The sequence below is a fragment of the Ailuropoda melanoleuca genome, chromosome 4, assembly GCF_002007445.2.
Source record: "Ailuropoda melanoleuca isolate Jingjing chromosome 4, ASM200744v2, whole genome shotgun sequence".
Taxonomy (NCBI): Eukaryota; Metazoa; Chordata; class Mammalia; order Carnivora; family Ursidae; genus Ailuropoda; species Ailuropoda melanoleuca.
Genome location: NC_048221.1, coordinates 68,773,142 through 68,788,788, shown reverse-complemented (window position 1 = coordinate 68,788,788; position 15,647 = coordinate 68,773,142). Strand labels below are relative to the sequence as shown.

The 15,647-nt window shown below is 39.0% G+C and overlaps 1 protein-coding gene across 1 annotated transcript in view; it reads right to left on the bottom strand.

Moving 5' to 3' along the window:
- TMEM131 (transmembrane protein 131) overlaps positions 1-15,647 on the bottom strand; it is a 245,818-nt gene that overhangs the window by 82,408 nt on the left and 147,763 nt on the right. Inside the window, exons 6-8 of the mRNA XM_002928116.4 lie at positions 9,801-9,917; positions 7,471-7,593; positions 2,678-2,758 (exon numbers count right to left, since the gene is read on the bottom strand). Coding sequence (XP_002928162.3) covers positions 2,678-2,758; positions 7,471-7,593; positions 9,801-9,917 — 321 coding nt within the window. The remainder of the gene's footprint in view (positions 1-2,677; positions 2,759-7,470; positions 7,594-9,800; positions 9,918-15,647) is intronic.

The following is a 15,647-nucleotide window of genomic DNA, read 5'->3' as shown; positions in this document are numbered from 1 at the left end:
TTTTTAATTTCTGTCAGATTCGCTCTCATTTCTGCCCTTAGGGATTCTATATTCTCAGCAACGCTTTCTCTGATGCTTTTTTCAAGTTTACTCATCATCTTGACCATTGTTGCTCTGAATTCCATTTCTGATAATTGGGATACATCCATATGTATTAATTCTGTGGCCGAGGCCAATTCTGTGGCAGAGGCCACAGACTCATTATCTTTTCTTTGCTGGGGGGGACTTCTCCTTCTCGTCATTCTGATGAAGAGAGATTGCAGGGTTGTCCAGAGCCCAAGTGTTGACTGGGACCCAGGCCGTGCGCCCTTGTTTTATAGAGATCTTAGGGATGTGGGCTTCTTCCTTAAAGAGTTTATTTATTTATTTGAGAGAGAGAGAGACAGTCAGCAAGAAAGGGAACCCAAGCAGAGGAGTGGGAGAGGAAGAAGCAGGTTCCCGGTGGAGAAGCCCGATGAAGGACTCCTTACGGAGCGTTGTGATCACACCCTAATCCGAAGACAGGTGCTTGGTGACTGCGCCACTCAGGCGCTCCGGGTTGTGGGCTTCTTGATTTTTCAGCCTGCCTTCTGGGGGAGGGGCCTGCCTGCAGGTACTCAGAAAACCCTGTTTGGGTAGAGTCTCTGTGTCCCTTGCGAGGGGGGATGGGGATGGGCACCCTGTGAGCCGGTATTTCCGGGCTTTTGTTCTCTGGCGGCTTTCCCTGGCGGTTTGCTATGCCTCTTCTGAGAGAGCAGCAGCGGCTGAAATTCAGCCTCTGTCTCAGAACAGAGGGATCGCGGATCGTTCTCCACTGATGTTCTGGCCACTTTAACTCTGTTTCTGTTGGTGCTGCTCAACCCTGCAGCATCCCGGGCTGTGCGCCCCACACCCGGCGTCCCAGCCCTCACTTCCAGGGCCGGCACGTCTCTGTCCTTTGTGTTTCCAACCCCGCCCGCCGCCAGCCGCCCCGCGCGGGCTCCCGGAGCTCCCCGTCTCAGTCTGGTGTCTCACGGGTGCTGACCGCGAGTCCGCCTGCTCCCCCGTGCAGGTGGCCCTCCGGCCGCCAGCCGCCCCGCGGACGCTCCCGAAGCTCCCGGTCTCAGCCTCGATCCAGTGAGCACACCGGAGCTCCGGAGCTCCAGCTCCGTGAGATGCTTGGTGGCGCACGCTCCCGGCTCACGGACTCAGTCTGCTGTTTCCAGAGTGCGGGTCCGCGGTCCGCCCGCTCCCCGGTGCAGGTGGCCCGCCAGCCGCCCTGCGCGCGCTCCTGGAGTTCGCGTTCTAAGTCTGTTGTCTCGCGGGTGCCGTCCGCGAGTCTGCCTGCTCCCCCGTGCAGGTGGCCCGCCAACCGCCAGCCTTCTCGCGTACGCTCCCGGAGCTCCCTTCTCAGCCTGCTGTCTCAAGCGTGCGGGTCCGCGGTCTGTCCACTCCCCCTTGCAGGTGGCTACCGCTTCCCGGCGCCCTGACACGGCGGCTCCCTCCCCCTTCTGTTTAGCTTCCGATATCTGTGCGCGGTTTCACGGCTCCCCGCTTCGTACCTCGATACTCAGCGCTGGAGATGTTCATTTGTAGAGATCCAGATGTATCTTCCTGCGTCTCAGGCTGATTCCGTGGATATTCCTGCTGGTCTGGTACCTATCCAGCTCAACTCAGGGGACCGGCTGAAAAAGGGGTCCCCTACTCCTCCGCCATCTTAACCTCCCAAACTCCATTACATATTTCTATCTGCTAATGTGTTCCTGTATCTGAGGAGTTAACCAAATCCCTGACAAATTTGTTTCTAATTGTGCAAGTCAACATCCTAAAAATGTCCCTTCTGCATCCCTTCCTTGGTTGAGACTGGTCAGAAGACAGAACAAGAGCTATGTGTGTTTAATACAGCAATTAATAAATGAATTTGACCTTCAGAGCTTACTCACAGCAGTAAAGTCTGTTGTCTTCAATTATGGATGAGGAGTGATCTGAGTGCCCTTGGTACAGGAAGTGCATTTACTATGCCTTTCCCTTCTTTGATTAAGGCATAGTAGATAACATTTAAAGAAAAATCATCCTATGGCAGGCAACTTTACAAATAAGGTAGTTGCTATATATTCATTGATTTGGTTAATATTTGCCGGGTTCTTGAAGAAAAAGTGGTTCTCTAAGCATTGACACAAACTAGCATTAAATATTCAACAATACTAAAGGTGGATGTAGATCACCTAAGAATTTTTAAAGTTTTCTAAGTTGTCATGAGGGCTTGACTACATTCCCTCTGAAAACGTCATCTCTATCAACGATAAGTCTGCATGTTCAATTCTCTACCTCAAACATATAATGGATTCTTCCCACAGGGTTATAATTATTTTTTTTAAATCTTAGTATAAAGCACATTATAAATGATTATATTCAGAGACAACCTTACCAATATAATTCTGTGAAAGAATAGTTGAACTCTCTTCCTATCCACACAGTGGGTTAAAGCTCCCACCAATTTTGTTCACTGCTCTTCCCAAACATTATTACTTACACTGTTCTTGCCCTATATCATCCAATTTTCAAATATATCTAATGTAAATTTAAAATTAAGATATAATTAAGGGAAAGTCACCCACATTTATACAGGTGATAAATGTGGTATATAATTTCTGGTGTATCTGAGAAAATAATTGGTCCCATGTGACCACACAGGAGAGAACAATACGCCTGCACTCACCCACAGTTTTCTGGTGCCTCCCTGTTGACCCGTTGGAAGTTCTAGGTGAAGATCTCCTCCACTTGAGTACATTTCTACAACCTGTGACAAAAGAGCACCTGATGGTTAAGTTCGAAATCATATTCTCAATGCAAGTGATTTGCTGTTAAACAGAAATAAGTCTGACACCCTGTGTCTTAGAAAAATTTAAAAACATTTGCAGATATGAAAGTAGGATAAGTATCACGTCTTATCACTGGAGTCAGTGCTTCATATGTTTGACCAATGGTGGTTATTTTTATTAAAACACGGTAACTTTCAAATATTAAACTTAGAAACAATATAGTTACATCAGACATTGGATTAAAGAAAATCCATTCATAGAACACCTTTTATTTTTTCAAAGGAAAAATAGTTTATGGAAATACATTTTTTGTATTTCTTATAGTAACTGCTTTTTTAGTCACACATTTATATCAAGATTTAGCAGAAGCTCTAACAAGTACTATAATTGTGAAATAGTGAAGAATGCGTCATTCTGGGATATATGTAACATTTTTAATGCAGTATGACAGTATTTGGTTTCTCTTGATGGCAAAAATCACAGGAACTGTAAATAATACCTCTGTGGCTTGTATCCATACTCATGATTTTGCTGAGATATAACTGATGTACAACAAACATCCCATATTTCAAGTGCACAACTTGACAATTCTGACATACATAAACAGGCGTGAAATTACCACGGCAATTAAGACATTAAATATACTCATTATCTCCAAAGTTTCTTCATGTCCTTTGCAATCTGTCTCTCTCTGCCCCGTCGCGCCCCCTAGGCAACCAGTGAGCTGCGCCTGGCCACTCAAGATTAGTTTGTACTTTCTAGAGCTTTACGTAGATGGAATCATACAGTATGCACTCTTGTTCCTGCTGCTTTTACTCAGTGTAATTATTTTGAGATTCATGTTGTCGTATGTATTAACAGTTCATTTCTTTTCAATGTTATGGCTATGCCACAATTTTTGATCCATTCACCTATTGATGGACACGTGGGTTGCTTCCAGTTTTTGGGCATTACAGATAAAGCTGCTATGAACACTGCGTTTCTGTAAGTCTTTGTGTGAACATCTCCTTTCTTTTCTCTTTGGTAAATACCTAGGGATAGAATGGGTCACATGGCAGGAGACTTTCCTTTAAAGGCATTTAACCCCATCTCTTTTTTTTTTTTTTTTAATTTTTTTTTAAGATTTTATTTTTATTTATTTGACAGAGATAGAGACAGCCAGTGAAAGAGGGAACACAAACAGGGGGAGTGGGAGAGGAAGAAGCAGACCCATAACAGAAGAGCCTGATGTGGGGCTCGATCCCATAACGCCGGGATCACGCCCTGAGCCGAAGGCAGACGCTTAACCGCTGTGCCACCCAGGCGCCCCTTAACCCCATCTCTTAAAAAAAGAATATACTTACTATTTTATTTGAAAAAATTTAAAAAAAGATTTTATTTATTTTAGAGATAGAAATAGGGATAGAGAGAGCAAGCGCATATGACTGGGAGAAGGAGTGGGGGGAGAGGGACAAGCAGACTTTGCGCTGAGCACAGAGCCTGCTGCAGGGCTTGATCCCAGGACCCTGAGATAGTGACGTGAGCCAAAATCAAGAGTTGGCTGCTTAACTGACTGAGCCACCCAGGCACCCCAAGAATACACTTAATTAAATACAAATTTGGGATGAAATAAAAGAATGGGTGGAAGACCTTCCCTTGTTTTATCATGCAATTCAGGGGTACATAAAAAAAGACAAAGCAGGAAAAACAACAATACTTTAGTATAAACTTAAAGGTTTTTGGTGTATGTTGCTGTTAAAGTAACACATTTAGCAAAGATTAATGAGCTAAGGTTTTCTCTGAGTATTATTACCTGCTTTTTTTTTTTAAAGGTTTTATTTATTTATTTGACAGAGAGAGACAGCCAACGAGAGAGGGAACACGAGCAGGGGGAGTGGGAGAGGAAGAAGCAGGCTCCCAGCAGAGGAGCCTGATGCGGGGCTCGATCCCAGAACGCAGGGATCAGGCCCTGAGCCGAAGGCAGATGCTTAATGAGTGAGCCACCCAGGCGCCCCTATTACCTGCTTTCTGATTTATTACAGTGTTCCCCTATAGGCCCAGTTGTATTAATAGTGATACCACCTTAACTGATGGAGTGACTGTAGAACCTTTTCTGAAAAACCAGAAGACATCACATATTATTTTGTTTAATTGTCCAAGGTATTAAGGAAATAAGCGTAACAATGTATGGAAACAGAAGATTCAAAGGTAGACTACTGACTACAGGAAAAGGAATAAGGAAATGGGGACAGAAAAAGGCTACATTATAAAATTCAGAGGAAAGATCACATTAAAACTAGGAATGCGACATATTCCTGATTTTAAGTACAGTGCTATTTCTTCTAATTTAACAACGTATAGAAAAAAAGGAAGCCAAAAATATACTGAGAATATCATTTATGTAAAAGGGATTTGCACAAAGAGTGTTTATTTTTGTGTGTCCACATATATACATGCAAACACACTGAAAAGGGTCTGACACCAAGATCATACAGGATCGTATATATGAGGAGGGGTTTGGGACTAGAGCTGTGCTAATACAACAGTTATCAGCTACATGTGGCTAAATTTAAAATAACTGAAATAAAATCAAATGAAATGTTCAGTTTCTCAGCCACCCTAGGCACAAATTCAACTGCGCATTAGCGTCATGTGGCTGGTGGCTGCTGTACTGGACAGAGCAGATACAGATACGTCATTGAAGAAAGTTCTATTGGATGGCACTGGATTAAAAAGTGGAAACCAAGAGGGCTTTTACTTCACATGTTTGAATTGTAAACACTTTTTTCAGTAAGAACATACTCATGTTGTGTTTTATATACAATTAACAAATCAGATACAACTTCTTATTTACAGTACTTTCTTAAATTTAAGGATAAGACTAATGACACAGTATAACATAGAACCATCAGGTTAAGAGTGCCTTCCAGATAAATAGTCTATACTGGTTCTAAGAGGGCAGTTTTGGTTTTTCCATTTGCTCTCCTGTATGCTGATGAAAAGTCCAATGTGGTATATATTCTTCATTAAAATGTAATAACTGGAAAAATCCTAGATTAACAACAACAACAAAAATCAGTTGACTGAAAACAGACAAGGAAAGCAAGCAGCAGGAATTTATGAGATTTCTTTATAATTTGTCATAAAAATTAGTCAGAACAGGGAAAACACACCATTACCTAAAGTTAGCCAAAAGGATATAAATGATCAAGTGATGATGAAGAGGAAACACTTTTCACTTGTAAAAACAGGACATTTTCTTTCTTTCTTTCTTTCTTTCTTTTTTTTTTTTAAGATTTTATTTATTTTTTGACAGAGAGAGAGACAGCCAGCGAGAGAGGGAACACAAGCAGGGGGAGTGGGAGAGGAAGAAGCAGGCTCCCAGCAGAGGAGCCCAACGTGGGGCTCGATCCCAGAACGCTGGGATCGCGCCCTGAGCCGAAGGCAGACGCTTAACAACTGAGCCACCTAGGCGCCCCAGAAAAGCATTTTCTTCTTTTGTAATGATGATACCTAGCTAAAAATCATTAAAATTTGGGCAGAATATTCTTATTATTAGCCTTGCTCACTGAATGTTAGCCAAGTGTCAGGGAGAAACCCCTTTCTTGCTAATTTAGCATATAATTTCACAATTCATGCTCTAAAAATCTCACTATACTCTTCCTCACTTTCTCCTTTTCTGTGTATGAACATTTCTACCGGGGGGGGTGTTCTGGGATGACAAGAACCATTTTGGTTGCAAAAGCTCTGCAGTTTACCACAATATGTAGTGTTTTCCCTCCACTGGTCACGTTCAAGCTACTGTTAAGGCCTGCAGCACTGGTCCTAAAGAACTCTGGGTGTGGATATTATGGACTATTCTGGAAAGTAACCATGTCACCTTCCAATCAGATGACACAATGAGAAGCTACGGTGGCAGCAAATGTCACATAGTGGAAATCACTGAGGATGCAGGTTGGGGATTTTAGGAAGTACATGAAGGAGCAACACCAGCCGCTCCACTGTGCAAGAGACAAGGAACTAGTGAGGAGATTTCAAACTTGAAAACAGTCAGTACTAACAGATTAAGATCAGGAGTTGGACTTTTTAAATAAACTCTGAGAAACAAACTGAGGGCTTCAGAGGGGAGGGGGGTGGGGGAATGGGATAGGCTGGTGATGGGCAGTAAGGAGGGCACGTATTGCATGGTGCACTGGGTGTTATATGCAACTAATGAATCATCGAACTTTACATCAAAAACCAGGGATGTACTGTATGGTGACTAACATAATATAATAAAAAAAAAATAAATTTGCTTTTAATCATGATTCTATATTACCCTTCCCTTGGACTTTAATTTCCAGGCTGCCATTACCAAAAACTTATTATTACCAAAAATAAGTACGAACTGTGTTTTAAAAAATTTATGTTATCCTAGAAAAGTAGTGGCCTTGTGTAGCTGAAAACTCTTAAGTTAAATGCAGAGCTGTTAAACTCTAATACCAGAGAAACCACAGTTTTAGAAGTGGTTCCAAAAATTCAATACCTGGACTATTGTAATCCAAAATTCCAACCACAGCAAGTTGCACTAAAACAATACCCCCACTCTGATACATCCATAAAACCCCATTATTTAAAATAGTCTTGAAAACTCTAACAAACTGAGATTTCATGCTAAGTATTAATTTTTTGCCAGAATGAAACTCATTCAAAATCACCATCATAAACTCACCTGTAAAGGCTCACTGTGAGGATTGTGTATATTTATTATAGGTGAGAAACTGCTGTTCACAGGGACTCTGGCCCCAAGGAATGGCCTCAATCGATATGGGTTTGGAACTCCAACACCAAATACCTATTTCAAAGGTGAAAAAAATGCAATTTGAGTTGCTTTAGTAACTAACTCACTAGTAGCTAGTGAGTCTTATTTAGATGGAAAAATCTTAACCACCTTTAAAAAGATCACACATGTAGTTTCTATACTTGATTTGGCTACATATTTGATTTACTACATATATATATGTATTCAGAATTATTTCTATAATATCTCAGAATTTAAGATGATAGCAGTACTTCATGAGCTCATAGAATAGAGAAAAGAAGAAAATAGGGAATCAAAAGATTTCCTTACTCCAACCATATGGAGATGGATTTAGGGCCCAAGCAATTTCTCAAATATCAAGCCCAGCTCCAGGTCATACCCACATGGGAAGGCAAGGCCCTGGGTTGATTGACTAAACAGGGTGAGCCAGTCATTCAAATGACAAATATTTATTAAGTACCCATGATGTGCTAGGCACAAATATATACATAGTGAGTGATTTAATAGTGAATAAGAAAGATAATATGCCTGCTGTCATAAAGCTTATATCCTAGCATGAGGGACAGACTAGATAACAATAAAAAAGTTCTAAAAAACAGGTAATGTGATATAGAATAACTGGATGGGGTGAGGCTGGAAATATTCTTTTAGAGAGCATGGTCAGGGCAATATTCTCTGGGGAAGTGATGTGAGCTGATGTCACCAGCAAGATGAGAAAAAAAAAGCCACCAACGAGAGTATATTCAGGCAAGGGGAAGTATACAGAGGACATGAGGCAGGAAAGGGGTTGACTTGTTTGAAGACCAGGAATAAGATGAGAAGCAGGGTCAAATGGGATGAGGTAGGAGGGCTATATGGGAGTCAGAACCTCAGAGCCTTGTTGGCCTTAGTCAGAGGTTTACATTTTGCTCTAAGAGCAATGGGACAACATTAGGGTTTCCATGGGGAAGTTGACTAGATGTGATTTATATTCACAGAAGGTCACTATGATTACAGCGAATGATGGCCTATGGTAGGGACTGGAGAGGTGCAAGGTTCTGTTGGAGGATACTGTGTCATCCAGTGAGAAGCAATGGCTTAGAAGAAAGCAGTGGCAGTGAAGAGGAGAGAGGTATACAGACTCAAGATATATTTAGGTGGGGGATTTTGTGAAAGACTAGATGTGGAGAGGTGAAGAATGACAGTTGGACACTAAGGCTCTCCTTGAGGATGACCTGATCACAACCCTAAGGTAGTCCAGCTTGGCCACAACCACCTAGGCAACTGGGGGTGCCTCTGTGGAGCAAAGATCTTAATAGTCTTACGATAGACTTCACATACTCAGTAGGTGCTTGTTAAATGAGTGTCATCTATACAGCACTTCAAAGTTACTCATCTTTGCAGGCTGCCTAGTAAACAACCATTAAAGACTTATTCACCATACATAAACACAAGTGCCTGACTCATCAGTTTACTCTGATGCTAATTTTCAAGATACACGGTATGTTCTGGGTCCTGGAGAAGACTGTTGAAAACAAAATCATAAAAACTGTCAACTAAGACATTAGCTAAGTAAGGAGTTAAACCAATGTGCTCCAAGCGCAGTATAACACAGGAGTTACTAGGATGGTCTTTGTAGGTGCAAGACAAGGGTCTGAATCCCTGCTCAATAACCTACTGGTAGCATAATTTGAACCAATTATTTAGACTTTCTAACCTTCACCTTCCTTATCTAAAAAAATGAGGATAATGGTATCTATAATGCAGGCATAAATGCATGTAAGGTATGTAGTATAGTGCCATATAAGCAATTCTTCTTAAAAATCTTGATAACCTTGATATACAAAAATCTTGATTCATAAAACATTAACAAATTTTAATAACCTAAACAATTACACATAAAAAGAACAAATTTTAAATAATCATTTACTAAAGAAAAGCAGGCATGTATATTTTAATCTTGAAACTAATATCAAGTATGCTTCATAAATGTGCAAAATTTTAAAAAAATTTAGTCAGTGTACAATATTTTTACTATTATTTTGCTAACCAATCTTACATTAATGCTTTAGCTGTAGCTTTAAAAAACTGCTCAGTCTGATTTGAATAGGGATAGTCATAGATAACCACAGTGAGTAAAAATGCTCTAAGTCTATTATCCCTGAGTTTTTAAAGAGAGTTCTTGATAGGCTGTCATATGATATGTCAGAGATAAGGACTATATTTTATAAATAAATGAAAGTTTTAATCGCGGTTCTTACCTGGTAAGTAAATACCCCATGATTGGATGTGTTAATAAATAAAGTATTTTCTACATTTCCCACTACTCTTGCAAGAAAAACTACATCAAATGATGTATTTCCTCCTGGAAGTATTTTCTGAAAAAGAAGAGCAATAAATAAACTAGTAACTAAAAAATCCAATAATGCTGACCACAATTAAATAGCTGAAGTTCTTTAAAACAATCATCTTAGAATCATTTCCATGAACTAGGTTCTCCCCCATGAAGGTTTAAGCTTTAAATTATTCTATAATGGAAAATAATAAAAAAGATGTCTTCATATTGATGTCCACAGTCATATAGCTTTGTCAATTACCAGCCTAAAACCCTGTACAGCCGATGGTTTCCTTAGGTTCTGTTCATTCAACAATCACTAGGCTGGAATGAAGTGCCTAATTATGGCTGTTCCCTCATCACATAATCAGGCAGGACTCGAGCCAAAGCTGAGCTTCTTATATAGACGTACTACTCTACTACTAAGCAGCAATTTGTACTATTTCGAAGAAGAAATAAGCCCAGGCCTCAATCCCTTGACCTCCGTCACCCATTCACACAAGGCACTGTATGGGCCCACAACTTAAATTAGGAAAGGAGGCAGGGGTGGCAGTGACGTGCAGAAACTCACTCTTGTTATTTTGTGCAGATTGAGGATGTCACTGTAGTTAGTGAAATAAAACTTTATTACAACAAAACAATTGGGCTACTCCATGGACTTCAAGGGACTATGACTGCAGTTCTATCTGCAGTGAAGCCTTACAATGCATAGTCATCAACCTCTCTTTCTGCCTCTATGGCTCGAACTCTAAAATGCTCCCCAGATTGTAGCTTAAAATACATGGCATTGAGACTTCTGGCTTTACTTTAGGATGCAGAAAGCTGGAAAGAGCATTTCCCTTGCTTATCAACAACTAAAAGAATAATCTACAAAATCACAACTTTTCTTGAACCTATCACAGAGTTTATGTAACAAGTAGCCCCAAATTTAAGGAAAGACAAGCACCTCCGAAGAAAGATGGAATGTCTTGGCTCACCCATGGCAGAGAATGGGAAGATGAGGGTACCATATAGAGTAAAATACATTCAGCTAAGATTTTTACACTCTGCTAAAAGCTGATAGCAGGCTAAAAGGAGAGTTGTATCTGCAGACACTAGATGGAGGTCACACTTGAACCACAGTAACAGAAAGACACTTGGTAAATCTCTAAGTACCTTGAAATTAACACACCTCTAAATAAACCACTGATCAAAGAAGTAGTCACAGGGAAATTAAAATATTTTGAATCAACTGAAAATTAGAATACAACATATCAAAATTTGTTTGCTGCAGCTAAATCAATACTTGGAAGGAAATACACAGTATTACATGCTTATTTTGGAAAGAAATGCTTCAAATCAATAATCTATGTTTCCACCTTGAGAAACTAAAAAAAAAAAGAGTACATTAAACCCAAAATATACAAAAGGAAGAAAATAATAGACAAAAGCAGAAAGGAATAAAATAGAAAATAGCAAAAGTCAATAAAAGCAAAGATAATGCTTCAAAAGGTCCATAAAACTGATAAAAACCTAGACAAAATAACCAATATTAAAAAGGAAGAAGACAAAAATATAAGAAACTGAAATATATACCTTTTACACATAAAAAGGATGATTAAGGAATATTACAAACAACTGTATACCCTAAATTTAATAACTACAAGAAATGGACACATTCTTTGAAAAACACAATCTGCCAAAGCTCATTCAAAGTGAAACAGATGATCAGGACAGACTTACATCCATTAAAGTAGTTTAATTTGTAGTTTAAAACCTTCCCACAAAGAAAAGCCCAAGCCCAGATGCTTTCATTGGCAGAATGGTAGAATTCTCTACCATCTATTTTAGGAGGAATTAATATCTATCTTACGTACTTTACAGCATACAGAAAACTTTACAGCATACAGAAAAGTAGGGAATATTCCCCACCTTGTTTTATTGGCTCAGCATTACCGTGATACCAAGGCCAAAGACTTGATGAGAAAAGAAAACCACAAGTCAATAAGCCTCATGAATGTAGACCTACAATCAACTACAAAATATTAGCAAATTAAATCCAGTCAATATATAAAAAATGGTAATATACCATATGACTAAGTGGGTTTTATCTTGATAATGCAACTCTAGTTCAACATGCAGGTCAACATAATTGATATTATCAATTTACTAAAGAAAAGTCAGATAGTCATTTCAAAAGGTGCATAAAACAAATTGACAAAATTCAATATCCACTCGTGATTCAAAATCTCAATAAACTGGTCAGTAGAAGAGAAATTCCTCAACCTGATAAACAGCATCAAAAAACCCTAGAACTACCATATTTCATGGTGAATGACTGTATGCTTTCCTGCCAAAATGTGATCAAGGCAAGGATGTCCTCTCATGACAGCTGATCAACATTATATTGGAAGTACTGGTCAGCGCAATGAGGCAAGAAAAAGAAATAAAAGGCATACACATTAAAAAGTAAAAACAATCTGTCTTAATTCACAAACAGCATTGCTGTCTATATAAAGAACTCCAAAAATACCTTCAAAAACCCTCCCAGAATAAAAGAGTTTAACCAATCACAGGAATCAAGGTCAACATATAATGATCAATTGTATTTCCACATACTAGCAATGAATTTTAGAATTCTAATTTTTAAAAAAAGCATCATTCACAATCACACACACACAAATACTGAGGTGTAAATCTATTAATGTGCAAGTTCTATAAGATGAAAACTACAAAATATTGCTGAAAGAAATCAAAAGAAGCCTTTAAAAAAATGGAGACATACTGTGTTCATGGATCAGAAGACTCAATATTGTTAAGATGTTAATCCTCCCCAAACTGATTTATATATCCAATACAACTGCAATAAAAATTTCAGTCTAAGGAGAAAATGCTGCATGCAATGTGAGATAATATCCTACAGCAGAAAAAGTACATTGCTGATAGGAAAACTGATGAAATTCACATATATATTTTTAAGATTTTATTCATTTATTTGAGAGAGAGGTGGGAGACTGAGAGAGAGAGCGAGAGCGAGCACAACCAGTAGGGGGGAGGGGCGGAGGGAGAGAGAAAGGAGACTCCCTGCTAAGTGGAGAACCTGCCCTGGGGCTCAATCACAGGACTAGAGCTCAATCATGACTAGAGCTGAAGGCAGATGCTTAACTGACTGAGCCACCAGGTGCCCCTCATAAGTTTTTTAGTAATATTGTACTAATGTTTATTTCCTTGTTATGATAATTGTATTCTGATTATATAAGATGTTAGCACTAGAAGAAAATGGGTGAGGAATACAAGGAGACTATTTGTACTTACTTTTTTATACATTTAAGAGTACTTCAAAATAACATAATAAAAAAAAATCCCAGCAAGATTTAAAACAAAAGAAATTGACAAGCTGATTTCAAAACTGAGACAGCAAGGAGGAGGAATAGAAAGAGCAAAACAGGGGCACCTGGGTGACTCAGTTGGTTAAGCATCTGTCTTTGGTTCAGGACATGATTTCTAGGTCCTGGGACTGAGCCCTGTGTTGGGCTCCCTGCTCAGTGGGGAGCCTGCTTCTCCATCTCCCTCTGCCCTCCACACCCCCACCCCCTGCGCCCATGCTCTCTCTCTCAAATAATATCTTTTAAAAAAATTCTTCAAAAAAAAAAAAAGCAAAACAATTTTGAAAAAAGAAAAAAAACTGGACGACTCACAGCATCTAAGAATTATTTAAAAGCTACAGTAAACAATAAAGTGTGGTACTGGTGAAAAGGTAGACATTTTAGAGTCTATTAGATACGTATTAGAAAAAAATGGAGAGTCCAAGAAACAGACCCACACTTATGAGGTCAACTGATTTTTGATAAAAATGCAGAGGCATTTCAATGAGAAAGAATAGTCTTTTCAACCAATGGTGTAGGAACAACTGTATACTCATATGCAATACAAAAACGAGCTTGAGTCACAGCTCATACCATAAACAAACATTAACTCAAAAGAGATCACAGACCTAAATGTAAAATCTAAAATTATTAAACTTCTGGAAGAAAAACTGGAGAAAATTTTTGTGACCTTGGTTTGGGCAAAGAGTTCTTAGCTACAAGTCCAAAAATCATGACCCATAAAAGAAAAATTGATAAAATGGACTTCATGGAGATGAAAAACTTGTCCTTGGAAATATTCTGTAACGAGAATGAAAAGACATGCTGCAAGCAGGGAGAAAAGATTTGCAAATCACATATGTGATAAGGACCTGTATCTAGAATATATAAAGAACTCATTTAAGAAAACAAACAACCCAATTAAAAAGCAGGTGAAAGAATTGAGCAGACTATTTCACCAAAGAAAATGTATGGATGGCAAATAAGTAACTGAAGAGATTTCACCATCGTTAGTCAGTGATGAATGTAAGTTAAAATAAAAATGAACACTATTTGAGTGACTAAAATTAAAAACAAGCAAACAAAACCCATCCTCACAATACTAAGTACTAACAAAGATGCTGAACAGCTGGAGCATACATTCATTCCTGTTGGGAATACAAAATGGAACACTCACGATGAGAAACCATTAAGCATATACGTAGTGTAAGACCAAGCAATTCCACTCCTGAGTATTTATATAAGGGAAATGAGGAAAAGAAAATTTATGCTCACAGAAAAATCTATACATGAACATTTATAGTGGCTTTATTTATAATAACTCCAAACTGGGAGAAATGTAAACGTCTTTGGTGAATGGATAAACAAACTGTAATACTGTCGTCCAATGAAATATTACTGAGCAATAAAGTGGCACAAAGAACAGATACATCCAACTACATGGATACTGTGAAATGCATTAAGCTAAATGAAAGAAGGTGAACTCAAAAAGCTATATACTGCATGGTTCCATTTATATAACCTCTGGAATAGGGTATACTCGGAGGCTTGAGTTGACTGAGTTGTCAATTACATGACTATGAATTTGTCAAAACTCAGAACTATACATTAAAATGGGTGAATTTTACTGAAAGTATACTATAATAAAAAAATATATATATATATTTGCACATTCACTCAAGACAGTATTTTAGCCTGGACCTTTTTTATAAGGGTCTCAGTTTTTATAAGGGTCTTCAGTTTCCTGGAGCAAGGACAAATAATTGAATGTTAAGGTTTAACTAGTGGTAGGCAAGAGTAAACTCAAATCTACATTAAGACAACAAAAATCTCTAAACAAAATGGTAATTTCATTGAGCACAGGCAGTCTGTCCACACTTCCCACTGTTGTGAATTTAACTCTAAGGGGTCATGTTGCTGGTCACCTACTTATCACCTTCATTACTCCTCTGACAGTTCAAGGACTCATTGCTGACACCTAGGGGCACAGAGAGGCACTTCAAGGCTGTTTGAGAAAATAACGTCATTTTTCCCATCTAAGATGCTAGTGCTTGTCATACAGATGCTTAATTTTGTAAATCACCAAGGGGGGAAAAAAAGGAAAAAAAACCACACTAAAAAATGCAGAGCTAATCAGAAACTTCCACATTTTAAAGTAAGGCATGGGGATAGCAAAAACCTCACAGAAAGGGGCAGTGAAGAAATCTGTATGGCTCACTCTGGGTACTGCATTGAGGGAGGAAAACTAATTTACTCTTAGAATTTCAAGTATAGCTCAGGACTCATGCAGGTTTATAATGTGATTACATATTGGTGGTCCCTCAAAAACCTCAAGCAGTAAATGTAATGTTTAGTTGGTAGTGTGGGTACCACCATTGCCGTCACTCTGGGGGAAAATGCAACTTCAATGCAAGCTAACATTGACAGTA